Here is a 26845-nt window from a genome sequence, read left to right as displayed (position 1 = left end):
CCTAGACATATATCCTGGGTGACTTGCATCCAGAAGTTGCTTGAGGTCTGATATCTGGGATTCCCCGACTCCACAAAGTTGAGATGATCCTCCGATCGAAGAAACTATCCATAATCGAATTCTGATAGGGAAAAAAGCTGTTGTCGGCAGGTTTCGAACCTGCACAGTCCAGATTTCGACTCTGGTAACTACTTGGCTAATGATTCTCCATCCATGAGGTTAGGACTAGTCAAGATGGACGTCAACGAGCCGAAGAAAATCATGCATTGACAATAGGATCACAATGTTAGGCCATTCAACGCAAAAAGACTAGCCTGCTTCGATGGACACAAAACATGCTAGAATAATAAGTCGGGGGCTGAACGATTGGCATCATATGTCTCCGCATCCGGTAACCGGCCACTTTATCTAAGTGCAGCATTAGCCGGCCCACGCCGCATGCTCTCACTGCTAGCTGGCAGCTGCAAATCTTCATAGTGACCACCATGAGCACAGGCAAAGCCCCCATGCACCCCCTGCTGGCGCGGTACCTCGCGCAGCTGTCGACAAACCCACTGCGCACTAAGGCATTGACGTCTGGTAAGCTTCCGTCAATCCAGCAAACACGTATGACGCTCAACGTGTCGGATGTGTGTTCATGCAGGCATGTTTTGTTTCCTCCAGGAAGTCATTGGTTCGAACGCAGCTGGTCTTCCACCACCTCAAATCCCAAAGGATGCGGCCCCCTTGACGAAAGCGCTTGTACGCGCACGTATTGACTCCAAGGCCATCAAGATGGCTTTGTACGGGTTCTTCGTGTCTGCTCCTATGGGTCATTTCCTCGTCGGCACGCTGCAGAAGGCTTTTGCTGGGAAGACAGGGCTCAAGGCTAGGCTGGGGCAGCTCCTCGCGAGCAATTTGCTGATTTCGCCAATAAATGCGGCTGGTGCGCAGTCTTTTCTGGTTTCGCTTATTTTGGCGCTGCTGAGGCTCATATCTAGTGTTCTTGGCTTCTATGGCTGTCATCAATGGTGCCAAATCCGTCGACGAAGTCATCCGCACCGTAAAGGCTGGCTTCTTCTCTGTCCTCCGAGTAAGCGGGAGTTTGCGTCCTTTCAAGCGGTGTTCTTACATCCCGTAGGTATCATGGGTAGTTTCCCCATTGTCCATGACCATTGCACAGCAGTTCATTCCCGTCGAAGTATGTCTTCTGACCATGTCCATAATCACTTGAAACTGACGGCCAAACAGCTGTGGGTGCCTTTCTTCAACACAATTCAGTTCATGGTCGGCGTAAGTTCTCCTTGGCTCGTTCAGTCATTTGATGCAGGCTGACATCAATACGCAGACCTTCATGAATATCAAGGTGAAGAAAATGAGACTCGCCGCGGCAAGGAAGGAAGCTGAGGAGCGGGAGCGAGAGAGAGCGAGAGCTGCCACAGAAGAAAAACCTTGATCACCTTATCTTGTATTCACGCGCATGTCAGTCATACTTACACTGTTTGGTTATATCCGTAATATATCCCCTGTGCATACATTATGGTAGCGAGAGATCCGATACAATGATCGATGAAGAGTCGTCCGCAGCCGCCCTCTGCTCGTAACGGTGCCTTACTTGCCATGACCCATCCTCCCTGCCAGGTTCGCCTACCTCAGTCTCCAGCCGCCAGCCTGACAGCGCATACGTTCCTGGACAAGTAGCACACAACTGGGCGAGGACAGACGTTGTCTGCAACGGCTCCAGAAGCCCTCTGAAGGTCGTCCGGCCGCAATATGGTGCAGGTAGATGATGTCTACAGACACTGTTAGTTGACAATATATGGGGCAAAGAATCACTCACAACGATGATTGTTGACGATGGTCGAGTCTAAGAACAAAGCGCGACGGATGGGACAAGGAATGGTTACGAATCGTAAACTCCACAGGAGTCAAACAAGCCCTGAACAACAACTGCTCAACAACCGTTGCTGGATGTGAAGAAAGATCGCTCACCCCTGGCTGAAATCATGCTCTATCACCAAACCATCATTCACAGTCATAACAACCGGATTCATCTCAGCGTTCCACTCGCTATCCCGGATAGCTTGCAGCATCTCCACCTTCTCCCGTTGTGTCTCAGCATACATGCTCCGCTTGACTTTGGCGCTCTCTACACCCTCGAGCACTTCTCGAAGTGCAGCATGACTTGCACCAAGAGTAATATCAGAAATAAGGATATGACCGGAACGCTGCTCAGAAGGGATCTTCCAGAAGACGACGAAATCTACAGAAAGGGGGTTGTACAATGGGAAGATGCTAGGATGAGATGATGTGGGTATTCGGGGATGCGATTGAGCGAGCGAGCTAGAGACGGCTATTCGCCGCGCGTTCATGATGAAGTGGGCGACGAACGGTTCGTAGGCAAATGTCTGTGGGGGGCTGATGAGTGATAATTTGGGAAAGGTGAGGGAGATCTGTACCTGGGAGACATGTCCGCAGAGGAGCTCCAGCGGTGGCGGATCGTCAGGCCCGATAGCTTGACCATGCAGCACGTTGCTCAGTTTCCTCGAGACGAATGCTGAGACTGCATTTACACTCGTACAATCGCCGGTGGAGGTGGCACCAAACGACATACGCGCTGATTGAGACGGACGCAAAGGCTCACTAGAATACGATCAACGACATGAGCACGAACATTTGTTTGTACTTACGGCCACAGTTCAGCGAGGGGAGAACACAACCAACTAGCGCCGATCGTTATTATTTGGTTGATCTCCACATTACTTGAAGATAAGATGTTAGTCAGGTCCAGGCTTAACGAAAACGAATGATCTGGCGAGTGACTCGGGTGCGAGGCGGTAGAAATTTGGAGGCCCTGGACGACCTCATAACTCCTTATGACACGCGTGGAATGGAACGGACTGCCTTGTGCCTGTATCAAACATCTCAGCAAAGAGTAGAATGAGGATGTCGCAGCGACTCACCTCGCGATAAATGAAGAGAAGCGACAAGTCCTGTTTCCGCGTGCGACCTGCGTGTAAAACAATCGTGACTTCGGTGTTCCCAGACCTCGCGAGCTTCTCTGCGAGGGGTATACTGTATGGAGTTGGTGGAACGATCTTATTATCGGACTGCCATGTTTTCCATGCCATGCCCGTAGCTGAACCTAGCTCAGCATAAGCGCTTGCAAATACAATAAGCCAGCAATCAAATATACCTTCCCCACTATCCAAAGGCTCGATCCAGATCTGATCCTCAGCACCAGGCACAACCCACACCTCCCCGATATCCCTCGAACCAGCATTCGACATCAACAGCTTCATCCGCTTACACTCTCCTTCAGCAAGCACAAGCGGTCCATCGTCCACAAACGCCACCGCGAGCTCTTGGCTGGCCTCTTCTACATCGAGTTTCAAGAGCTCTTCAGGGGCATATGCGATTGTTTGTCTCTGCTGAGGTGTGTCCTGTAGCCTGCGACCGCGGCGTGCTAGCGATTCCACCGTCGGAAGAAGACCCAGGAAGTCATAAGCAACGCCTGCGATAACCAGCGATGCTGGTTTGGAAGCCTTAATGGCAATGGAGATCTGAATTGCATTACGGTCAGCTAAAGCAGGAAGAAACGACTGGTACCACTAACTGTGCGGGATTCGTTGGCATAGAGGATAGTATCCTCGGTAGTCTCGATTGTGATGTTATCTCGAATCCAGGCAGCGTCTCCAGAAGACGACTCGACTACCACCGTTGGACTGGCTAACACGACCTCTGTATCGAGGGGATTGCGTAGGGTGATATCAACCCAGAATGCCTCTGCACGAGAGATGAGCCCGCGAAGTCGGAGCACATGGTGACCAGGAGAATTACCTTCTACAGCAGCATTTCCACTTCGTTCAAGCTTCTCATTGCCTCGATGTTTCCAGAAGGACGACCAAATCTCTTCCCGAGTCTCCCACTCGGACTGTTCGCCCTCGACAGAGTCTCGAGCTAAGCGAACGCAGGTCTGCGAGGGGATAACGAAGCGAAGCGGCAGCTTGACATCCTCAAGGCGTGCTTGCTCCCCAGATATCGACTTCAAGTGCTAGTAAATGGGTTTCAGAAGGTGGTGAGGGTGACGGAAAGAGGCGCATTACCGAAATAGCAACCTGGAAATCCTCCAAAAACACTTTGTCCGAACTACTCGGATCCTTCGTGATGTCCACGGTATGACTGGAGAGCTGAGCGAGTGGAGAGGACGATGCTGAAGACCACCGCAAGAGACCCAAAAAGTGCCGCACAGCGCCTGGTGCGTCCCCAGTTGTATATAGCAATCTTCCTGAGAGATATACCATGTCAAGGAAAGAAGAGGACAACGGTCGAAAGACACTAACCAAGTGGATGCTCAATACCGGACATGATAGCATCAAAGCCTTCAAAGTCTGATGGTTGTCTGTTTTCGGACATCCAGAATGATGGCGACAAGAGTTTTTCCGGTCGGGAGAGGGATAATTCATGGGCCCTCCGAAGGAAATACATAGTTAACGGTTTCTGGAAATGTATTTGGGAATCGGTAAAAACCACTATTCGAAGTCGAAATAACGTACAATACCACATTTCTCCAGGCGGTTTGCAGCGAAGAAATACCACAGCGCTGCTCGCCGTCTTGCATTCTTTCGAACACTGAGGAGTGCAGCATGAGCTAACAAGAGGGCTGCTGGTGGTTCTTCTGCCTTAAATCCTGACAGTCAATTGGTGCACTCGTCGAGGACAACAAATGGTAACAAACGCACGTTGCCTGCAGCCCAGACAAGCCATCGCTCACCCTCGAGGGTATCACTTAGAAAGTCGCCAATGGTGAGTGTCGATTCCCATCGCACAGCATATTGCAAGGCGCGTAATTGTGTATGTGAATGAAGCTCGGCGTTTTGGGGGTAGATGGTATTCAAAGCATGAGAGGCGTGGAGCTGCACGGCTGGCGAGGGAGCAATGAGCAAAGGGAGGATATCCTGACGGCGAACTTGTTAGATGGCAGGGGCATATTATAAGATACAATACTTACGGAGCCTCCCTTCCCTTCCTTCCGCAGTGATTCCCAGACAGCAACTGCTAGTTTGAAGTCACCAAGGATTGTTGCAAACTCAGCTAAGCGTCGTTGCTGGGATGGTGGAGGGATGGTGGAACCAGATAGTGAGGACTGAGGTGCGGTGTATGTGCTCGAACGTGTGTGCAGAGAAGGTGAAGAGGAGTGTACTGGGGTTGCAGACGAAGTTCCAAAAAGCCGACGCGTTGACGAAAACAAGCGTAACGGTAGTCTTCGGCTCGAGGAATACTGGTAAAGGGACTCAGTAAGTATGTGGAGGGGAATTGTTGATACTGACTGTCTCGTTCCATTCTATCACACATTTCTCCATCCATGGAACCAAGTTCATGATGACGAATTCTCGTGCAAATCTGGCAGTTTGTTGGATGTCTTGTTCAGACATTCTGAGAGTATTCAATGGGACCGTCTGTGCGGTCTTTAGGTCAGGGCGCACGGCATCGGCAGAACCATTGGAAATAGTAGGTGGCGGTAATCGAGGAACAAGTGCTGGAATAGATACGGGTGGTGGAGGAGGGGATGGAAGCTCAAGAGAGAGAAGGTAAGTGTGTAGACCATATTGTTTCTTAACAGCGTTGAAGAGTGCGCCTGCTCTGGAAAGGTGATACTATGAAGAGTAAGAACAGTAATGAGCAGTGAATACGCACTCTTCATCAGAGAGCGGAGAGTTCTTGGGATGAATTATAAGGGTGTAAATGAGATGTGTGACGTCTACCCATGATGGAAAGTCTAGTATTTGGGAATGTAAGGCCGTGATTGCTTGCAACGGATTTGGGGCTGTAGTAGAGACTGCTAGTATTACTGCGCCAGGAGTGTGAGGCGCAATAAAAAGGTGGAGCAAAATTACTGACTTGACATTGGATGGTTCCACCCCTCATCTCTAGCCGGGATGTGATCTCCTTCGGCACAACGTCTCAATTCATCCCACCAAGGTGTTCTTGCAACATCTCGATCGTTCATCTTTTCAAAATCATCTACCCATTTGGCGCAGCGTTTGCTGATACGGTCACCAATCCAGTCAATAGTTCGTGTGGCGCGTTGTTCCTCATCTTCGCGACAAGCGGCCTCGATTTCCGTCAAGTCAGAAAAGCGAAGTGCAAATGATGCATGGGGTACAGTGGTCAAAGTAGTAGTGCGAGTTGTGACTTTTGTAGGGATTAAATATCAATACTAGTGGAAAATAGTTAAACATACCTTGTGGTAATGGGGAAAAGGACTGTAATATATGATGGAGGGAAGGTAGAGCAGAAGACTGAAGGAGCTCTTCAAGGTCTTGAGAAGGAAGGATGCATATGTGAGGGGTCAGCGATGAAGGCAGCACCCTAGCCATGAAATTTGCTCGTGCACGTTGCTCTCCAAGATGCGAAGCTACCTTTAACTGACACTTTCTGAATCTTTCCTCGGCGTAATGGTAAGACACAAAGTATTGAATCAAGCCAATTTCCCACATTTCAATGTCATTAGTCTTACAATGTCATAGTACATGTTGGTATATAATATCAGAAGAAACCGCCACCACCAAATCCTCCGTCAAATCCACCACCTCCAAATCCTCCATCAAGCATATCTCCAAGTAAAAGTCCACCTGCCAATCCACCCAACAAAGGTAATCCCATCCCCCCTCCAAACCCTCCACTCCGACCTCTTCTTCCATACCGACCTCCATTGTATGCATATGGGTCTCCTGCAGGTGGGCCATACTGACTCGGACCAGGACCATAGTAGCCGCCCGAGTAACCTGGGTTACCATAGCCACCGTACGGCGGATAACCACCATGTTGCTGCATGTATGCAGCACGTTCCTCCAAATTTCGTCTTCGTGCCTCACGACGCAGCTCCTCGTCTCGCGCACGTTCTTCAGCCTTCTGTTTCTTATATGCCTCCCGCTCTTCCTTAGTACCAATAGCCTTATCTTTCAACTTCCCGAACATCCCGCGCTTTCGCTCCTCATGGTGCTCGTCGATTGGTGGCGAGATCGCACTGCTGGAAGACTTGGCATCGGTATGAAGTGGGGCGGCCGTCTCTCCACCGCTGAATGAATGACGTCGCTGTTCGTACGGAGGGGGATCTGCCAATGGTACTCTGAGCTTCTCTACTTTTGCTTTGACATCTGGGTTCTCAGAAAGGAATTGCTCGTCCTCGTAGGGGTGCACCCATATTGCTCGTGGTGGGTCTGCTGATGTATCAACCTGTAGAAGGAAGTGTTAGGACCCAATCTGATAAGAGAGATCAGCGATGCTCACCCAGAATGGGTGCTTCTGCTGAGGGTCATACTCCTGAATCCAGCCCTCTGGCAAGGGTAGTTGAGACATACGGGATACGATGGGTGTTATAATCAATTGTGAACCGAGTACTAGTAGTGTCCAAGCGCGACCAGTCTGTGTTTCACTATTATACTCGTCTATCATCTATCACGTGCCTTTAGGGGTGCAGCACTGCCCCGACGGATGTCACAGCCTTGCCCCGCTGGCATAGCTACAACCACAACTGTGTCCCTCGAAAATTCGATGTGATTAATCGCTCAACATACTACGGATCTGATGCTCAAGCTATGTATGTACCTACACGCAACTTCGTGGGCCCTGGCGTTGCCGCGCTGTGGAGAGTGTGATGAGGACCCTTATTTGTAATCCGATGGTTGCGTGCAAATTGAAGCGAGAAGAGACTTAGATATAGTTGGACTTCACCTTAAAAGAGTCATTAGAGGTAAGTGGCTCCAAGTGGCTCAGCACCGCGCAGCAACCTTTCCGCAGCACAAGCTGTGTCAGGACCGCTGGAGGTGTATCGGCGTGGACAGCAATTACTCATGGATTGCACGTAACTGTAAGTAAGCATTGCAGTTGCATGATTCTGGAAAAAACTACGTAGCACCCTCTTCAAAATCAGAACTTTGCCAGTATCGCATCGTCTTGGTTTCCTGTATGTCTTAGTCACGACTTAGCAGCAATCACTGCACAGTGCATGTCTTGACGGTACACCCTATCCTTGCTTCTACACCAATTCCACGCCCGAGATCTACCATGTCATCATCAGACCCAGGGCCATAACCCAATTGCACTCACTCTCGATGGAGGCATCACCAATCGGTGAGGCATTAGCTCCGACGACGCTCAGCATCATTGCGACGGATACCAGAACAACAGCTGAGATATGTATTAATGTGATTCTGAAGGAGTAGGAACTTGAAGGGAAATCTTTCCGAGTTTACTTTGATTGAAGATGGATCGCGTCTTTTTACATTTTTCGTGACGAGCTTACGGGCTGAATGCATCTTACATGTTCTGGGCGACTGGGATACTCCACCTCCTATTCTTGCGGACCTGAGTCCATTCTGATGTTGTCAGATCATCATTATACCCAAAATCTTAATCAAACGCCTCTAAACAGGTTTGGTTGCGGCCGAGCACTCAGCGCGACTTACACTGCGTGGCCGGCGATAGTCACGGTCAGGCCCTTTCAACGATCTCAAGCCGAGGCACATCACTGACATTACAATACCATAGCGAACCGATAGAATGTGATGTATATTATCTGATACAACACAGGGAAAACTCAAGTTACGGGCACCTCCAAACGGGATTTGGTATTCAAGTATTCGTCCCAGATAATCATTCCTTGTTATATCCTCCTCTTCCCCTTGCTTCCCTATTATATCCCCCCCTTCCCGGCTCCCTTGCTTCCCTATTATATCCTCCCCTTCCTGGTTCCCTCGCTTCCCTGTTATATCCTCCCCTTCCTGGCTCCCTGGCTTCCCTGTTATATCCCCCCCTTCCTGGTTCTCTCGGTACTTCACGCTGGACATCTACGGCGTCATAATCAGGCTCGGGGCCGGAACTGGCTCATAATTCGGTTCCACTCACTCTCGACGGAGGCTTCAGCGATTGGGGAGGCGGTAGCTCCGATGACGCTCAGCATCATTGCGACGGATACAAGAACAGCAGTTGAGATGCGCATTGTGAGGTGGCGGAAGAAAGCAAATGTTTCTGGGTTTGATTGAAGACAAGTCGTGCTCTTTATGTTCTTCGGGACATAAGGTTACGAGCTAAATGCTGATGCACATGTTCTGGGCGACTGGTGATACTGGTGCCTCTGGCCACCGCTCATGCCTGTAGGCCTGAGTCCATTTTGATGTTGTCAAGCCAGCAATCATTTCCGTCATGCTTGCGAACTCAATCTCCGACAGACACCTCGGGTTGCGGCTGGGCACTCAGCGCAAATTGGAGGAAGACCTGGTGTGCATAATTGGCGATAGTCCCCTTTCAACAATAAGCTGAAGCACACAACTGGGATGACAGTCCAATAGCGAGACGATAGTACGTGCTCGAACTCTTGTATATGTCTGACGCAGCACAGGGAAACAGAGGCAAAGCCCCAAGTTCCGGCAGCTCCAAATGGAATTTCATATTCAAGTGCTCCCTGACAGGAGTTGATACGTCGACAATCAAACCTATGTTGCAAAGCTACTAGTACAAGTACGTCCGTGCCTCATGGTGCCAATTCCAAATCGCAATTGATAACAATACAGAATTCAGAAATATTCACCGCTTTTATAGATCCTGCATTCTTGCTGGACATGGCATCTGGCGCTGTCCATCCACGAGAGGGACTGATCTGATTCTTCTTGCAGGCCATGAGACAGTCCCGACTCCTGATGAAAGAGAACAGATGAACAACAGCAGATACATTTGCTGAGAGCAGTGATTATGTACTAGGTAAGGGAATACGGACTATCAATGATAGTGGTTGATGTATCCAAGCTAGCTGTACTCGGTAGAGATTACAATTAATATGAAATATCGATTATGGCGCAAACCATGTATAGTAAGTATTATAACTGTCAAAAGGATTTATTGCGGTGTCTAGCAAATTCACAGTCAAGCTGGGTTAAATGTGGGTCAGCGTTCAGACCTCCCACCCTGGAAAATGCGTCGTGATAAGCCTGGGTCCGCTCGACGAAGCTTTCCAAACAGTCAATTTGTTTTAGCGATACCCGGGCAGACCACTTGCGGCTATATTCACTGACGTCTTGGCGCCTGGCAAGCCAGAAGCTATAGCACTACGGACCACTACTGCGTCGTCATCAGACTCGGGAGGGAGGGAGTTCACAATTCCGCTTACCTATGGGGTGTGCATTAGCTCCAATGATGCCCAGCATCATTGAAATGGATACAAGAACAATAGTCGAGATGCGCATCGTGAAGGATCGTGAAGAATAAAAAATAATGCGAGTCGAAAGATTTTTGTAGGGTCTCATAAAGACGAATGGTGCCCTTTATGCATATCTTGCACGCCCATCCGATGCGATGCATCTGACATAGGATTTAGCACGGCACCCATGTACCAGGGTATGCGCTGCACGAGCGTAACCATAGGGGAGACCAGTGCGACTCAGGCCATGCACGCTTGTGATCAGGCTGAGAACTACGCCACGAACGAGTCACCTCACTGGCCGAGTCATCGATATTTGGTATGCTTGCTTCAATTCACCTACATAATTTGGATGAGGCGGTTAGCACGAGGAGGAATGTGCACTGGATGATAGCCACGGTCGGGCACATGGTGAGCCCAAGCTAGCGATCCGACAGTGCCGTACGTGCTCGAACTCTTGCATATTGTCTGACACAGCACTTAGTAAAACGGATGCTAGTATTGCAGTGATCGATGTTTCTTGTACGAGAGGAGGCTGAAACGTCGACGACCAAATCGGTGCATATCCAAAACAAAGCGGCTAGTAAAGATTTATTCGCGCAATACACTATTTTTCACGCTAGCATCAGTCATTCCACAAGATAACTCTCGTGCTCCCTGCAAACTACCGAAAAAGTATCCATGTTCAGTGCTGTACACCACCATCACAACCCTGATCCTCAAATGTTGCTGTCGGTGCATACAATCAACAATAGATGTATCCACCACGAGAATACCCCACGCGCCGGCCAGCACGTTCGCCGAGTCAGATACATCCAGCAGCACCGTCGCACAACCCAACTTCATGCAGTAATACTACTCCCAAATGACACACAAGTGTGCCCCTGGAAGTTAATTGTGGTCATACCGGTTTCTGTTTCGAAATCGGCTACGAGTTCAGCGTTGAATTCTCGAACACTAAGGATAAGACGAGGTCCCAGCACAAACATCTGCAAATTCCACAAGATTTGAAGAATGCCGCCATAAATCAGAGATCCTACGGGGGAAGCCGCCTGTAACAATGATGAGCAATAGTCACATACGGATGTGTTAGTGACAGGTCGGCGTACCAAGACTGGAGAGTAGAAACCGAATTGGAAACAAGAAACAGCAACGCAGCTACATGGCACGTGCGGGACTTCAGCGAGAAAAGATAGCCGCATCGAAATCACAAGCTAACCTTGCAAAGTAAAGCACGTGAGTTTTTATCAAGACCGTAAAGGTGTCCTCGATGGTCCATCGTCGTAGTTCGCGGAAGTGTTTTGCAGTAATCCAGACCACAAGGCAAAATACGAGGACCTCCCATACAGTGCCGAGTATCCAAGTGATAGAAAGCAGAAGTGAGGAATCCCCACCGAAATAATAATTACATTTGTAGGTGCCAGAGAGGATGAGCTCCTCTGATAATCATCAAATTAGCTTGATGTACTGAAGCCTTTCGTTCATAATGAAAGCTTGCCTCCTGAGGTATAGCTATTTGTGAAGCCAACGGATACTCCGGAGATGATAATGTCAGGTAGGAATGTTACAACGAGGAAGATAAGCATCTTTCTGGATCCCTAATACGTGGCATGCAATCGAATGATCATGATGGCTAGCAAAGTTTAAGTCAACTCAAGATCGCTGAAGTATTGCAGCTGAGTAGCTCACCGCCCAGGGCTACATTCACGACCACAGAGATCCAGTTTATTGCATAGTATAAATTAGCGCCTGAAAACCCCGATTAATGATGAGATCTAAGACTCGGAGGACCAAACACACCAGAAACTCACAGCTGTCGCAGTTATTACATGGAACAAACAAGCTTGTCGGGAACCTCACCCCTGCAGAGGAGTGCATTTGTTTGTTCAGGAATGTCAGGAATCGGCACAGATTACTCACCGCATCTGTCACTGAGACCGTCGGAAGATTGTCTGTATGGTACTGGTCAAACGACACAAATACAATATATGAGGAGACAAACCCAGCATATTGATGCTGATTGTGAGAGATGGATTTATCAGCAGAGCGCCAATTTATTAGCCTTGCAGACATACACAGCATATGGCATTCCAGCATAGCGCACCTAGTAAATTTTGGAGTCAGCACAACTTGCCAACTGCGCATATGAGCTACATACGCCGACATATAAAACGGTCACAAAGGACCAGGGTTGCCTCTGCCCCGAATTAATTATCTTGTTACTGTTCTGATATGGGACTCTGCCTACCCAGATCAATTCGACCTATCAAACCCGTTCTTAGCGACGGCTGCTCTGGTGATGATAGTATCAACTCACCTCATGTCCGAATGTCAGGACTGGAGATATCATAAGGATGACACTGGTTTTAATATATTTTTGCTTACTCCAATCGTATATCACCACCACAGCAGAGATAACTGCAAACCACACACAAGGTTAGTTCGAGACATCACGATCGGACTGCCCCCCCACGAACCTGCAAAATAGCTGAAAAAAAGATTCAAATTGATTGACGGCCAGTAAATGGGATCGTTTGAGACCAAAGTCATGTTTGAAGGGTGGATGTAAAAGGTGGAGTTGTACCATATATACACTGCGCAACCTTGGATTGAAATAGATCAAGGATATATCAACCGAGAAGTAAACGGATGGCTCATGTCTTCCACTCGGGCTAGATTAGAGTCACTGAGGCTGTAAAAACAGATACAACCAGGGGTACATCATGATAGTAATTTCTTTGCTGTACTTTGTTGCCCTGATTTAGTAAGCGATACCAAGTAGTCCATCATACAGCCGTCAATTTGTATAGCCAGGTGGCATCCGTGATGCATATGCATCAAGCCAGCTGGGCGATTTTCATCGGTTGCTATCTTTAGGTACACGTTACAATGTCCTAACTTCATGTCGCTACCATGCAGTGACTTTGCAACATAATGTTCACATCGCGCAACCATATTTTCTGAAGGTCGTGAGTTGGCCGGTAACCGTGACCAAGGAAACTTCCAACGGCAAGACGATAATATTACATAATCGACATGGCTTTTCTCCCCGGATACTTCAATTTCGGATTTCCCCTTGAGGTTGTACGGTATGTTCGCCATCTGATCGTAGTTTGCTTTTGGTAGTTCCACTTGCGGATCATTTCATGCGCTTGTGGTCACTCGTGGGGCTGCTGGGGAACTACTGTCACAGTTGACGTTGAACTATTAGTGGCACGCTTGAACATTTAAAATTCCCGCCTATATCAGAACTACGTAAGCTCTCTCTCCTTCACTCTGAGACATTCTATCCGCCCCGCTCAGTCACTAGTCAAAGAAAAGGTGTCCTGCATCTCTTCTAGCTTGTCCCATTTGCTTGTCACGTTCCTTTTAGCTTGTTTGTACTGCATCCCAAGGTCGAGAGATAGTGTATGGCCCCCGACGAACATCTATCGGCATCGTCAAACTCGGGAGGGACAGCTCACAACTCCACTTACTCGTCGGGGAGGCATTGGTTCCAATAATGCTTAGCACCATTGAAATAGATACAAGAACAACCGTCGAAATGCGCATCGTGAGGGAGCAGGAAGAATATTAATGTGGTTATATGAATTGGAGCAAAGGAAGACTTTTTATGTATTGCGCGACAAGGTGACCAGGCAGTACCGCTACCGCATCCATGATGTTCTGTGCGACTGGGGAGACTCATACAGGCGGCCACCTATGTTCTTTGGACCAGTGTCTGGTCACCAAGTTATCGACATTTGCTATGCTTGATCAATGCTGGGTCACTTAGCACACACAGGCTCGGTTTGCACTTGGCGATAGTCACAATCAGGCAAGGGCCTTCCGGGACTCCAATAGTCAGTACATGCTTTAATTGTCTGATGCAATACAACGCAGCTTGAACTTGGAACCTGATCTTCCGCATGCAAGGTCGAAAGCTAGGACGCCAACAACCAAGCCAGTGCGTAGACAACGCCAAGCGACATAAGCTTCGAGTGATGATAATGATCGCACCTGGACTGATCACTGACAGGTGAGCATTGACCCCTCGTTATGAAGGTTTCGGAACCGACTTCGATGAATCGATAATCCCTGTTGAATATACAAATACAAATTACTTGTGGTATATCAGATGCACATGAAGTTAAATTATTGAAATAAAGCGAGAGCAGACCATGACTGCATGCAAGAACATCTAAGAGCCGGTGAACGATGAGGGCATGATAACAACGAGAAGCGGCGCATTGAGGCATCGAGTGACTGCTAGGCAGGATGGGCGCGAAGGTAACGAATCACCTCCTGAATCTCCAGCACCTTCTGTTCCGTCGGCATCTGTCAAAAGCATAAAGTTAAATGTTTAATGACTTGCAGCCTGCAGTACAGCATGAGTTTACTCACTTCAAAAAAGTGGTGCATCCTTCGGCGCCTATCTTCATCTGCTGCTTCCTGAAGAGCGATGTCGTCTACAAAAGGATGCACGCCGCCGAGATCTTGTCTCTGGTGGTAGGAAGGGCTACTGGTAGGAGGGACCGCCCATTCTTCCATAACGCCCCAGCCTTTATCCTGGTCGTCCGATGTCAAGTCTGTGCCAGCAGACTTGTGAACAGACACATCATCTTTACGTCCCCATCCATCACTTCCCTCTTCATCATTCGGCTTCCTCCAAGCTCCCAACACCCCCCAAACCTCATCAGAGGTCCGCCATCCGCCATCCTCCTCCATCATCTGCAAGAATTCCTCCATTCTTAGCACCTCGCCCCTCTCCGCAGCATCCACCCCACGGATCCAGAATGGCACTAAATCAAATACATGATCCACGTGCGTCTGCATCTCCCATGTGCGCAGGCCATCGGAAGTTAGCGGAGGCTGCTCAGGCGATCCCCAAGCGTCATCGTCCCGTGGTTGCCACCACTCTACTTCAGAGATGTGCTGCGCGTGCTCGGGAGACGAAGTTTCGTGTCGAACTGCGGCTTGCATGGTCTTGAAATGGAATTGGTTGGTGCGCCTTGGGATGCAAATGTTGCAAGTCCATCCGCGGCGTGAGACGTCGGGGGTAAAATCTATAAGCGGATCATGCATCATGCATCTACCGTTGGTGATAAGTGTCTAGGACACACATTGTTTTTTGTCAAATTTCAACTTTTTGGAGGAAGAAGTGGGTGCCATGGGTTCAGGTCGAGAGGACTCAGAGGATGATGGGACGATTGAGAAAGTGCGAGGGCTCGGGGCCTCGAGAAGAGCAGTATAAATGTCTTTCATCTGGTGTCCACAGACCAGGACTCCAGTGGCACGGTCCACAATCACGATGAACAGCCGTATATATTCCGCATACGGAACGGCTTCGTATTTCCGCTGTATACGTTGCCAATACAAGAGAACCACGAGGACAAGCCAACAATGGCCATAACAAGATAGGAAGTCCTGAGCCTCCTACTATTACTACGCAACAACAATGTCCAAAAACTACAATGTTCTAAATAATGATCATAAATATCTATGAAGCTCCGAGTAGCGGGTCCACCCAAGTTCCATTCGGCCAAAGGGTCGCAGGCATTGTAAAATCACCAGGTGTACCCCCCATTGCGTACTGCAAAAGGATTCATCAGTCTTTAGCTAGCGCAGAAAGTTCCTTAAAAGCACTTACAGCAAGCCTGAAGAAATGTGGCAAGTCGGCCTCCAGTGCAGCAAGTGAGTAGTTGAGTGCAGTGCCCACGTACACCTCCACATCATCTACGAGTAACGCGAAGCCATTCCAACCTTGCGTGGCAATGGCCGTAGGCATGCCATTCCAGCTGATGGTTTGGTTCGCGAGAGCAATGGAGGCGTTGTAGGTGGTGGAATTCGTGAGCAAAGTGGGGAGGGGGGAGCCAGTTGTCCCGTCTCCGACAAGCTGCAACGTCACACGATTCAGAGCTACTGAAAGCATATATAATAAAAAAGACATACGCTAGCAGCGGTCTGTAGTATCGAGTCGAAGCCGAACGCAGCCACGCCATTGAGGAACATTCCAAGGAGGAACCCTTGATAAATCGCGGAAAGCCTCGTCGGGAAGCCAACACCAGGGAACAATGCCATCGAGATGATGTAATGATGTAGTCTGAACTGCAGGCCAGACGCCAACGCCAGCACCATTGTCACGAGGCCTCCAAGGATGTACCACCCGAGGTAGTATGGCAGCCAGCCAGTCTTCCGAATAACACGCATCTGGTTGACCACCAGGACGAGAAGGATAAGGACGATGATTACAAGTGCTACAACACCCCCCGGTTGTTGCTTGATATCAGCTGCAGTCAATCGATCAATAGGAATTTGGTCCATGGTGAGATTTGTCAGAACACCAGTCCAATAAGGCGCGAGGTACAATATCATAGCTTCAAACGGCGCGTTTGCAAACAGAGGTAATGTAAACCTCACAGCAACGCGCCAGAACCCATAGCAGACGAAAAGCGCAGGCAGGAATGCACCAAAGGCGACGTCTAGTGGGGGTGGGGTCGCTTGAGGCTGGGAGAACAATGCAATGTGCCAAAATCCGATGCAGACGAGGCACCACCACGTGACGATAGCTTTGGGTCGCAATATGAGGAAGAGAAGACAGGTAATAAGTATGTTGAAAGCAAGCGCCGGTGTGCGGAGGTCGATACAGTGAGTGAGAACATTAGACGGTGAAAATCTAAAGGACATCGGGAATACAGAGGGGAATCCAATGGAAGATAGTCCAAAAGCAGTTGCAGGTAAATAGTTCGTGAAATTCCCCACGAGGTTAACAGATGCGCAACCTCCTGTTGAGTCGCTGAAAAGGCCGCTATATAGAAAACACGTGAGTCAAGTCTGCAGCGTTGAAAATCAATCAATCAATAACTTACGCCTGAACGGCAGAAGCGCAAATAAAACTATCAGCTCTATAAGTCTTCTGAATATCCCCACCTCCAACAAGGAGCGGTACAAAATCCACAGATTCATCGCCCACCAAACGCGGGTTCTGCAGGACAACACTGCTACATTGCGCCGGGCATCTAAAATCGAAAGACGAATTACTAAACGGCGCGCACAAACTACCGTCCAGACCGCATCCTGCGTCTCCTGTCCAGTAGACAGATGTACAACCGACAAAAGAGCTCGCAGGGATTGTATACCACTGTGCACGGACCAAAAAGGAAAAGGAGATGATGTATGCCGCTACGAGGAGGGCGAAAAGCCATGTAGTGGTAAGTGGACGAGTGAATCGAATAATCACAGGTTCGAGTGCAATGGTAAATCGACGGCCTTTAAAGTTGTACGTGCGACCGAGGAGGGGCACAGGGCCTACATGTTGTGAGCGCCGGTAGCAAGTGATCCAAAACATAAAAACTCACTCGGAAGATCGACTTTCGGCCTGGGTCCCCGAATGTATTTGACCGTTCGATCAGCAACATTATACAACTGAGGGGATCGTATTCTGAACGAATCAGTAAGTCTTGAGAAACGAGTGGAGGGTGGTGGAGAATGAGGCTCGGCTCTTAATGAACTCGGACCATAGAGGCCTTGCTCTGAGGCCTCCACCTCAAACTTTGATCTCTCCTCACTTGAGCGGACTGTTGTCTCACGAGAAGAATCGTACCGGAGCCCTTGATCCATGAGAGCTCAGTTTGAGGCGACTGTCATGAAGAACTGGTTGTGTGCGAAAGGACATGTCTAGACGCGCAGCAAGCGTCCAAAATTAAATAGCATCACTAATGCTGTCCTTAGCCCCTAAATAGTTGATTAGTATCAGAAGGCCTGCAAGCGTAGACTCGAGCATCCTACATTCCTACAGCTCAGATTCATAGAGCAATATTGTGCACATACGCAGACGGATTTGCAAAAAGAAGATCATTACCAGAAAAGTCGTATGTACCCTGCCAAGGCCATCAAAATATCGACCAATGTACTAGCTCCAGCAAATCATAATAGACTACAGGCAAAACTTCTATGCCGCATATCCCCCTACCGTTCACCATCGTCTGTTTCATAATCGCCGTCTTCATCCGATCCTTTCTCCTCTGTTCCTTCTGTGCTTTGCCGCCCCCGATTGCGGGCCCAACTCGGTCGCCCTTGCTGCATTTTGATACTATTATTATTACTCGACCACTTTGTACCTTTGTAGTGGGCTGCCAGGGACATGATGGCTGTGGGAAATGAGAAACAACATCAGAATATGATATGCGAAAGAGGAAGGAGCGCACCATCTTCATTCCTTCTGTAGAATTCAGACCATGATTTGTCTGATCTCTCGCTATCCGGGAACTACACCATCAAATGCACACGATTAATTCACCAAATTCAGCATATAGAATATGATAGTTCCCACCTGCTCAAGAAAACCCTCCCATCGTTCCCGACCTACCATGTCATTCCATCCCGGAGTGCGCGCAACATACCTGGCTACGATCCTCCAATCCGCAGGTGTGAACGAACCACCAATGGCTCCCATGTCTGCTTCGTCAGTATCTGTCGTGGCGGAAGCATCGTGATTGCCAGACGAGGGAGAAGGGGAAGGTTGCGAGAAAGAGGCGCCCCGTTTGGACGCGACCATCTTAGTCCTTGGGACACGAGCAGCCGGTTTTGTGCGACGAAGCGTGGATGTTGTCTGTCGAATGACTTCAGTTTCTGAGTCTTCAACTACATCGGATGGCGCATTTGGAGAGTCTGAGTTGGCATCGTCTTCATCGTCTTCTTCTCCATCTTCATCTTCGTCATCGGCGCCCTGGAAGGAATACAGGATCTTGTCTGCAATGTCATGCCTGGCATGCCAGTGAGATGCCCAGGAGGGTGCGCTATGATGTGGGGCCTGTACAGGGTCAGCATTGAACATATGTTCAAGCGCAACACTCCACCTTTTCACTCAACATCGCACACAACTCTTTCTTCGTCAGGCTCGCATCCTGACTCAGCCTCCAACTGATAAAGTTCAAGAAATACGCGCGATCCTCCTCTGTATACTTATTCCCATTTGTTCCAGCTTCGATTCTTGTTGGGGGCGTAGGGCTTCGTGACGGTGGAGGGGGCAAAGTAATATCTGCTTGAAGTGGCATAAGCTTGGAGGGAAGGTTTGTCGGGAGGAGGGGTGCAGAGAGAGAGTTGAGGGTTGCTCGGGGGCGTTTTGGAGGACGGTAGCCTAGGGACGGGGTTGTGCTGATGGCGGTAGGTGTAGAGCGTTTGGGGGGTCGACTTTGTCGGAGTGGTGGGGAAGGTGAAGGCTGTCTCTTTCGTGAATCGCGATCACGATTGTTTAGAGGGGAAGCAGACTTTGTCGCGGAGGTAGATGCGTGGTTGGAAGTAAAAGGTTTTTTGACTGCTTTTGATGTTCGGCTTTTTTCTCCTAGACGAGCGACGAGGACATCGAAACGGTCATGGTGGTCGAGGTAATAGTCTTTCCAAAGGTTGGCAGCATGATTATTAACCTAAGGGAGTGTGATCAATGCGTGTGCACGCTACGATGTAGTGGAGATGACACGGACACCATGTAACCCTTCCAGAGCCTGTCTGTACGTCTTCCCGGACTGTTTGCAGTCGAAAAGAGCTTGAGCAAGGATAGAATCGTCGTTAGGTGACTGGCCGACTGGAATTGTTAGGCGAAGAAAGTCCTGCATGAACTGCTGTGGAACGACAGACGCGAGATCAAAACTTGGATTGGGGAACGCGTGCTGAATTGAGTTCACGTTCGGTGCAGTTGGCACGTTACTATTTGGCTGGTGCTGCTGAGCCGTGTGGTGACCATTCTGGATACACTGTTGGTGTTGTTGCCATTGATGATTCTGGGGTCGATGAGAATATTGGTTCTGGTTCATCGACGGCCAGTTTTGATGGTTGAGGATGCCTGTCATACTCTGGTTATGGAACTGGTCTTGAGGTAGACCGGCGTGGTGAGCAGGCATTCCATTTGGTATTGGGGAATTCATCGAGGACGCACGCGACAGCGAGGAGATGAGTTCGCCGTTGTTCACCGCGACGAGCGACGAGCTCACAATTTGAAAGTGCTCAAATCCACGTGTCTCCGTCACGTGCTAGCATCACGTGAGATCATCGCGGGGCACCGTCAAGTACTTAAGACTCCGAGAGCGCACTCGGTTTACTTCTCGTTGGATCCGTCCGTCATGTCGATCTCTCGTCTTGCTCGTATTCCTCTCTGCAGTCCCTCGCGCTCTTATGGCACGACAGCAGGCTTAAATGCCCTCGCTCGTCCCAAGGCAGAGAATCTCAGCGCGACTTGGAAGGGTACTAGTGCAACTGGAGGTAACACCAAGAATTTCATCGGCGGTGCCTTCGTCGACAGTAAGACAACCCAGTGGCATGATGTGCTAGACCCTGTATGTCTATGTCCCAAATTTAAGAGCAAGTATTAATGATTGTTCGGCAGTCGACTCAAACACTGCTCACACGCGTCCCGGAGACCACCTTGGAGGAGTTTGATCAGGCAGTCGATGCTGCTAGCCAGGCATTCAAGTCATGGAGCAAGCAGAGCGTTCTTGCTCGCCAACGTTTTGCCATAGAGTCCGTTTTTTTCGAGTACCCACCTTACCAACACCTGACTCACTTACGCTGCATTCAGACTTCAGTATCAAATCCGTCAGAATGCAGACGCACTTGCACACAGCATCGTCCTCGAGCAGGGAAAGACCCTTGCTGGTACGTGTGCCTTCTCTGTCCTTTCGATATCCTCTAACCACTTCCCAGATGCTCACGGCGACGTCCTCCGTGGTCTTCAAGTCGTCGAAACTGCCATCGGTATCACCTCCAACATTGTCGGTGAGAAACTGGAAGGTATGTGTGCTGCTTGACTTTTCAGTTGTGGTGCTCACGTTACCATAGTTAGCAAAGATATGGACACTGAAGTCCGAAAGCTCCCTCTCGGCGTCTGCGCGAGGTCTGTTCTGAATCATCCTACGTAAACGTACGCTTACCTCTTACAGCATCGCACCTTTCAATTTTCCTGCGTAAGTTCTTTTTTATACATGTCCCTGGCTTACCCCTTGCGTCCCTATTCAGAATGATTCCCCTTTGGACAATTCCCCTTGCTACCGTTACTGGTAATACCCTCATCCTTAAGCCATCCGAGCGGGACCCCGGTGCAGCCATGATCATTGCTGAGCTCTGTTCCCGTGCTGGCCTCCCTGAAGGTGTAGTGAACGTAGTGCATGGGACCGTGCCCGTCGTCAACAGGATTTGTGATCATGAGGCAATCAAAGCGGTGAGCTTTGTTGGGGGAGATCGCGCAGGAAGACACATATATGAAAGGTGAGCGAAACGAGTGAAATAGTGATCTTCGGAACCATGCCGACGGATATGGCAGGGCCACGACAAACGGCAAACGTGTACAGGCAAATCTAGGCGCAAAGAATCATGCGATAATCATGCCCGACGGTAAGATGCCTCCTCCCATTGTGTGTGGCTGAAACCCACATAATACACAGCAAATAAGAATCTCGCGCTCAACTCCATTATCGGTGCTGCATTCGGCGGTAGGCGTCCACTGTTTTAATTTGGGCTTTGTTGATATGATCGTGCCTGTACAGCTGCGGGACAGAGGTGTATGGCAGTTTCCGTAGGTAAGTCGTGCGAATGTGCCGTGTGACATCTACGTTAACGTACATCTGCGCATGTTTAGCCGTACTCGTCGGCGCAGCACAATCATGGCTCCCTGAGCTTGTAGAACGCGCATCGAAGCTGAATGTGAACGGAGGATTTGAGAAGGGTGCAGATCTGTAAGTGCCCTTTCGCCATCCTCTGGATCTTTGCAACGCTAACCTGCACCACATACAGAGGCCCCCTCATCTCTCCCGCCTCCAAAGCTCGCGTCACGGGCCTCGTTGCATCCTGTGCAGACGAAGGAGGGCGAATACATCTTGACGGGAGGAATGTTCAAGTTCCCGGGTACCCCGCTGGTAACTTTGTAGGCCCAACGGTTCTGGAGGCAACAGTGGGGATGCGATGCTACCGGTGCGTATTAAAGTCTCTCGTGCATAACTGGTCTCAATCTGATATTCGTCGCCATATTCAGCGAAGAAATTTTCGGCCCAGTGCTTACGGTGATCACCTCAGACACGCTGGACGATGCGCTCGATGTTATCAATGAAAATAAGTATGGTAACGGTGCTGTGATCTTCACGCAGTCGGGCGCGACAGCAAGGAAATTTGAATCAGGGGTTAACGTGGGACAGGTGAGTTTCTATTATTTCATGTGCTGTGATGTTGGGACTTTGGGGCCCTGTTTTAAAATAAGGGGAACTTGAACCGATGCTAATGTAACCCCATCTCGTGCCTCTACAGGTTGGCATCAATGTTCCTATCCCCGTTCCTTTACCTATGTTTGCGTGGAGCGGTAACAAAGGCAGTGTGCTTGGTGATATCGGCTTCTATGGGAAGAGTGGAATCAATTTCTACACGCAGAACAAAGTAAGTCTAATTAAGCTCTCTGCGTTTGAACTTAGTTGTTGACTTGATCGGTGCAGACCACGACGAGTCTCTGGCGCCAAGAAGATGCCATTGGCAACAAGGCGTCGGTAGATATGCCCACACACCACTGAGCGTGCAAGCCATGGTCATAGCATGTGTTGTCCCGACCTTTTTTAAAGAATGAAGACGAAGGAAAAGGATCACTAACTTGCTTGTTATGTACTCGTCACCCGATATTTCCATTATTAACCATTTGTATATCTCGCATCTTCGTGCATGGAATCAAATTGCTTTCTGTTTTACTCACCAGTTCACTTCGTTTAAATCAAGTTCTCGAGCACAAAAAAATATAAATATATTCCGAGAACTATCGAGCTTCATGCAGCCCCGTCCGATGGATCACTAGTACTGCCAGTTTAGCAGTGTTCTGCATTAGTCTGCGTCCTAACGACTCTATGCACTTGTAGCAATCCACGTATTCACCCAGTGGAGTAAATTCTCCTCTAAACTTTCAGTCTTCTATGTTCACGTGATACCTATCAGCTTTTGAACCTGAACGATCGTGAATTAATGAACACCTGAAGTTTCAAAGCACATATGCCCTCACCCCCGATTCAAGTCTTTCTCACGACGATCGCGTCGCAGGTCGTCGTACGGAAGCGCCAAGGTTTGTGCATAGACGCTCAACGTGCACCACGTTGATCTACCATCATATGAACTAGAATATATTCTTCGCATCCTCCAAACCAAGAAGATCCCATATACCTCGTATGATCTTGCCTCCGACGATGATGCCAAACGTTTGTGGAGGCGTAAGGCCCCGCCCGGTACGTTTCGATCTCATCTTGTACTGATACTGCGCTCACAGTGCCTTTCGGACGATTCGGCAGATAAACAACAGCTTCCAGGTATACTCGTAGGCGGCAGATTTATTGGGGTATGCCCTTATCCATGCCTTCCGAATACATACATACAGTACTCATGGGAGCTGCACCGAACAGGACTTTGATGCCTTGTAAGCCCTCTCTCCTACTCTGTTGTGTCTCAATCCTGTTTCACCCCATATAGCGAAGAAGCTGTCGAAACCGAAGGGCTGGCTACGTTCTTGCGGCTAAATGAAAGCTGGGATATCGCCATTGACGAAGACCGTCCGGCGCCTGAGGTCAAACCTGTTGGTGTGCCCGGGGCCGTCCCCATCGCGCAAATGACGCCCGAACACCACAAGCCCCGATTCTTCCCTCGCGACCCAGATACCCCACTGAAGCCAGTGAACAAGCACGAGGGGAACTTTGATGTGAGCACGGAGCTGGAGGGGTACGGGTTGCAGGGCGTAAGGGTAACTGATGACGATTTGAGGTTGTTGGTTGAAGAGCTTGGGCTCGAGGGAGATGATGCAGAGGATATGGTCAAGAGCTTGGGTGGGAATGAGAAGGGTGGTGAGGGTGACGAGAAGGCGAAGGCGAAGGAAGCGGCGACAAACAAAGACACTAAGAACGCGAGCGCGACAAAGGAAGACAACAAATGACCGTTAGGGTCTGATGTATTATATCTGCTTGATCTATATACCGGCCATGGAACAGTGGAACGAAAATATTAGCGTCTGAACTTGGTCTGGAATGTGCAGAACTCTGCCAGCCGGACGTGGTTAGGTTACTTAGGCATGTTTTTCCTGGATGTAGAATGATAAGGCATCTAAGGTTGAGCTCCTTACAGCTTGCTCATCGGCATGTTGACAAGAAGGCCACCATCGAGTGCAATGGTTGCACCGTTCACGTACGCACCAGCCCTGCTTGCCAAGAACAGCGTGGTCCCTGCGATGTCCTCGGGCGTGCCAAAGCGATTCGTCGGAACCTGGTTGATAATGATGTTCCCCGCAGCTTCAAAAAAATGGGCCGTCACTGGAAGACACACATCAATGAATCGCCAAAAATGGAAATGAAACCGTGATGAACTTACTCTTGCTTTCAAACGCGCCTGGAACGTCAACGCGAGTTGGTCAATTCACTTGGAAGTAAATAAAAGAGCAGACTCACCACAGGCTATAGTATTGCTGACTATGCCCTCGGGCCCAAGGCGGCCAGCGAGGTGGCGACTGAGGTGATGCAGACCAGCTTTAGCAGCAGCATAGGCATATGTGTCATGATCGGGCACACCAATGCCCTCGACCGAGCCAATCTGATAGTATCAAAAGAGAAGCTCATTAATGGAAAGACTTCTCCGAAGATTCAAGATGTACTCACATTGATGATACGCGTCGGATCATTATATACAGCCCCTGTCTTGCCACCTTGAGCTGCGCCCGCACGTAATAATGGCAGCAATTTTTGCATCAAAGTGAACACACGTTGCAAATTCAGAGTGAGGACCTTTGAAAAACCCTCGTCCTTTGTTGTATGATATTCAGCAAGACAAATCGAAGCCGACAGTAATTAACGTACTGGGTATTCGTCGATAGGTTCTGCCCATGTTGCTCCCGCGTTATTGACGAGAACATTAAGAACGGTTTCTCGCGCAGAGAGTTCTTGCACGAACCGCTCCACTTCAGAAAATTTGGACATGTCAGCAGGGATCGCGGTGCATGAACCTGGACCACTGGCTCCGAGTTCTTCTGCGGTGGCCTGACATTCCTTCGCAGAACGGGCCGAGATATAGACCTATCTCAGCGCGGCTCGGAGGTCAGGTCCCATCCATGTGCCAGGAAGTAACACACCTTAGCACCGTTCCTCACAAATGCGGAGGCAATCTATGAGAAATAACTAAGTCTTTACCACCATGCACAATCAGATGTTTGGGACACACCATTTTCCCAATCCCACGAGAACCTCCTGTCACGAGAACCACTTTCCCTACGACTGCGAAGAGATTGTCGACCTGCAATGCGCTCATTTTAGCGGCGCAGTTTGTGCTCAGAGTGTGTGTAGTAATAATGCAGTCTGTAAAATGAAAATAATGACACGTCCTTCTGCCTGCATTCTTTGTTAGTCAGTACTAATAGCGACGAATTTCCAGGGAAGAGGAAAAGACATGTGGAACGTATGGTTTCGCGGACTTCAAATTGTTCTTGTCTACCGTAACGTTTGCCGCATGAAGCCAACACAAAAAGAATTCATTAACCTGATACGGCGGTGTGAAACACTGGAATTACAGGCAATTACACAAGGCGAGATTGTACCTACTACTACCACTGGGGACAGAACTATGAATACAATTGTCGGGTGTGGCAATGAAACACGTCCGTGGTGAAAAATTATACAGGAAGATTAGTTCAAGAAGAAACATCTAAGGTTCAGAATCGTAGAAAACATCTGAGGCTCTTGAACGACGCCGCCGTAATGGTTGATCAGAGAACGTAACAGCAGGAGGCATATCAATCGGGACATCCTCTGTTTTATATTCCTGTGATGCTATTCAGTAAACGATTGTTAATTGATAAAGCTAGACAATAGACGAACGCTTTGGGAAACATTTTCATTCCTTGGGGATAACTTTCTCCTTTGCCGCCTCTTGCGGTACATTTGCTCTTTGGCGATTTCTTCGGTCAGCTCACCAGCTCCATCATCCTCACTTGGGAAGCGCCACTGAATTGCAGGAAGTATGCATGCCGCAAGCACAAGAAGAGATATCACGAGAAAAGTGGCAGATGATACAATGGCAAAAGTAATTGGGAAGCGTGTCACAAGCCCCCTGTGTGTAGTAGGCCATAAGGTTCGGGCGAACGCAAACGGTAACAGATGTACTTACCGAATTCCGTGGCGCTTGACGATTCCTTTCAGGGATGCAGAAAAAACACTCAACTCTCGTCCTTCACCATTACCAAGGGCCTTCCATCCATCCTTGCGCCCCAATTCCACTCTGGCGATGACGCGAGACACGCCGGGTGCGTGCGACTCAAGGAAGAGAATGTCAAGGTTGACTAACTTGGGCGACGGCCATACTTGGCTTTTTGTAGGTGGCAGAACTATAGCCTGGGGTGTGTGAGTGTCTTCTCTGGGGACATACCGTTCAGTACCTACTGGTTTCCTAATGGATGTCAGAGTTCTATTAGAAGGCGTCGAGAGCGTCAAAGTAGTCATGAAGTTCCCTAGGGCAAAATTCGCCTCTGATGCTGGTATAACGAGGTGCATGGAGATATCATAGGGTTGGCTAGGTGCCAGAAATGGCAACGATATCTCAGCATAAGGAGAGGTACCATCGCTACAACGAAACGAGTACCATGAGTGACAGCCGAACGGCTGGAAGAGATCTCACCCATATTGTAGATACAGAGGGGAT

At 49.2% G+C, this 26845-nt stretch overlaps 11 protein-coding genes across 11 annotated transcripts; 3 read left to right on the top strand and 8 right to left on the bottom strand.

Moving 5' to 3' along the window:
• Positions 1–172: 172 nt before the first annotated feature.
• Positions 173–1478, top strand: BJ212DRAFT_1316178 (uncharacterized protein). The gene is made up of 6 exons (XM_041334188.1): positions 173–579; positions 644–925; positions 981–1072; positions 1121–1180; positions 1231–1272; positions 1328–1478. The coding sequence occupies exons 1-6, from the start codon at positions 486–488 to the stop codon at positions 1433–1435; spliced, it is 678 nt and encodes a 225-aa protein (XP_041199044.1). The 5' UTR covers positions 173–485; the 3' UTR covers positions 1436–1478.
• BJ212DRAFT_1316174 (ER-golgi trafficking TRAPP I complex 85 kDa subunit-domain-containing protein) lies at positions 1479–6453 on the bottom strand. The gene is made up of 18 exons (XM_041334187.1): positions 6224–6453; positions 5881–6174; positions 5677–5830; positions 5310–5622; positions 4991–5260; positions 4722–4937; positions 4536–4661; positions 4323–4479; positions 4086–4267; positions 3820–4033; positions 3596–3765; positions 3176–3542; positions 2943–3124; positions 2670–2890; positions 2439–2622; positions 1972–2387; positions 1820–1918; positions 1479–1772 (listed from the first exon to the last, which is right to left on the bottom strand). Exons 1-18 carry the CDS (start codon positions 6357–6359, stop codon positions 1517–1519), a joined length of 3957 nt encoding a protein of 1318 aa, XP_041199043.1. The 5' UTR covers positions 6360–6453; the 3' UTR covers positions 1479–1516.
• A 16-nt stretch (positions 6454–6469) lies between these two features.
• BJ212DRAFT_1316168 (uncharacterized protein) lies at positions 6470–7472 on the bottom strand. Its single transcript, XM_041334186.1, has 2 exons — positions 7273–7472; positions 6470–7218 (listed from the first exon to the last, which is right to left on the bottom strand). Exons 1-2 carry the CDS (start codon positions 7435–7437, stop codon positions 6529–6531), a joined length of 855 nt encoding a protein of 284 aa, XP_041199042.1. The 5' UTR covers positions 7438–7472; the 3' UTR covers positions 6470–6528.
• Positions 7473–7976: 504 nt separating this feature from the next.
• On the bottom strand, positions 7977–8831 carry BJ212DRAFT_1295150 (uncharacterized protein; the record flags this gene model as incomplete). Its single annotated transcript, XM_041332290.1, has 5 exons — positions 7977–8044; positions 8092–8172; positions 8288–8349; positions 8451–8482; positions 8538–8831. 5 exons carry the CDS (start codon positions 8829–8831, stop codon positions 7977–7979), a joined length of 537 nt encoding a protein of 178 aa, XP_041199041.1.
• A 5594-nt stretch (positions 8832–14425) lies between these two features.
• Positions 14426–15241, bottom strand: BJ212DRAFT_1259839 (uncharacterized protein; the record flags this gene model as incomplete). The annotated part of the gene is made up of 2 exons (XM_041330058.1): positions 14426–14494; positions 14561–15241. 2 exons carry the CDS (start codon positions 15239–15241, stop codon positions 14426–14428), a joined length of 750 nt encoding a protein of 249 aa, XP_041199040.1.
• Positions 15242–15656: 415 nt separating this feature from the next.
• Positions 15657–17776, bottom strand: BJ212DRAFT_1259883 (uncharacterized protein; the record flags this gene model as incomplete). Its single annotated transcript, XM_041330064.1, has 5 exons — positions 15657–15749; positions 15807–16052; positions 16109–16964; positions 17026–17464; positions 17515–17776. 5 exons carry the CDS (start codon positions 17774–17776, stop codon positions 15657–15659), a joined length of 1896 nt encoding a protein of 631 aa, XP_041199039.1.
• A 211-nt stretch (positions 17777–17987) lies between these two features.
• Positions 17988–20079, bottom strand: BJ212DRAFT_1573243 (uncharacterized protein; the record flags this gene model as incomplete). The annotated part of the gene is made up of 5 exons (XM_041342089.1): positions 17988–18306; positions 18364–18424; positions 18489–18968; positions 19015–19581; positions 19639–20079. The coding sequence occupies 5 exons, from the start codon at positions 20077–20079 to the stop codon at positions 18125–18127; spliced, it is 1731 nt and encodes a 576-aa protein (XP_041199038.1). The 3' UTR covers positions 17988–18124.
• A 195-nt stretch (positions 20080–20274) lies between these two features.
• On the top strand, positions 20275–22704 carry BJ212DRAFT_1475163 (methylmalonate-semialdehyde dehydrogenase; the record flags this gene model as incomplete). The annotated part of the gene is made up of 15 exons (XM_041339204.1): positions 20275–20487; positions 20538–20671; positions 20730–20806; positions 20855–20941; positions 20990–21044; positions 21091–21114; positions 21167–21415; positions 21471–21541; positions 21592–21639; positions 21694–21726; positions 21786–21882; positions 21941–22117; positions 22179–22338; positions 22448–22573; positions 22630–22704. 15 exons carry the CDS (start codon positions 20275–20277, stop codon positions 22702–22704), a joined length of 1626 nt encoding a protein of 541 aa, XP_041199037.1.
• Positions 22705–22768: 64 nt separating this feature from the next.
• On the top strand, positions 22769–24199 carry BJ212DRAFT_298137 (SH3-binding, glutamic acid-rich protein-domain-containing protein). The gene is made up of 6 exons (XM_041342859.1): positions 22769–23064; positions 23117–23240; positions 23296–23400; positions 23464–23510; positions 23575–23588; positions 23642–24199. Exons 2-6 carry the CDS (start codon positions 23171–23173, stop codon positions 24096–24098), a joined length of 693 nt encoding a protein of 230 aa, XP_041199036.1. The 5' UTR covers positions 22769–23064; positions 23117–23170; the 3' UTR covers positions 24099–24199.
• On the bottom strand, positions 24190–25647 carry BJ212DRAFT_297601 (uncharacterized protein). Its single transcript, XM_041342858.1, has 7 exons — positions 25373–25647; positions 25284–25316; positions 25012–25227; positions 24814–24957; positions 24607–24748; positions 24530–24547; positions 24190–24471 (listed from the first exon to the last, which is right to left on the bottom strand). The coding sequence occupies exons 1-7, from the start codon at positions 25457–25459 to the stop codon at positions 24281–24283; spliced, it is 831 nt and encodes a 276-aa protein (XP_041199035.1). The 5' UTR covers positions 25460–25647; the 3' UTR covers positions 24190–24280.
• A 13-nt stretch (positions 25648–25660) lies between these two features.
• Positions 25661–26757, bottom strand: BJ212DRAFT_1316112 (uncharacterized protein). Its single transcript, XM_041334185.1, has 4 exons — positions 26587–26757; positions 26315–26538; positions 26026–26257; positions 25661–25969 (listed from the first exon to the last, which is right to left on the bottom strand). Exons 1-4 carry the CDS (start codon positions 26695–26697, stop codon positions 25853–25855), a joined length of 684 nt encoding a protein of 227 aa, XP_041199034.1. The 5' UTR covers positions 26698–26757; the 3' UTR covers positions 25661–25852.
• Between the last annotated feature and the right edge of the window lie 88 nt (positions 26758–26845).

The sequence above is a fragment of the Suillus subaureus genome, assembly GCF_016647635.1.
Source record: "Suillus subaureus strain MN1 chromosome Unknown BJ212scaffold_2, whole genome shotgun sequence".
NCBI lineage: Eukaryota > Fungi > Basidiomycota > Agaricomycetes > Boletales > Suillaceae > Suillus > Suillus subaureus.
The sequence above is the reverse complement of the archived record's forward strand: the minus strand, read 5'-3'. Positions and strand labels throughout refer to the sequence as shown.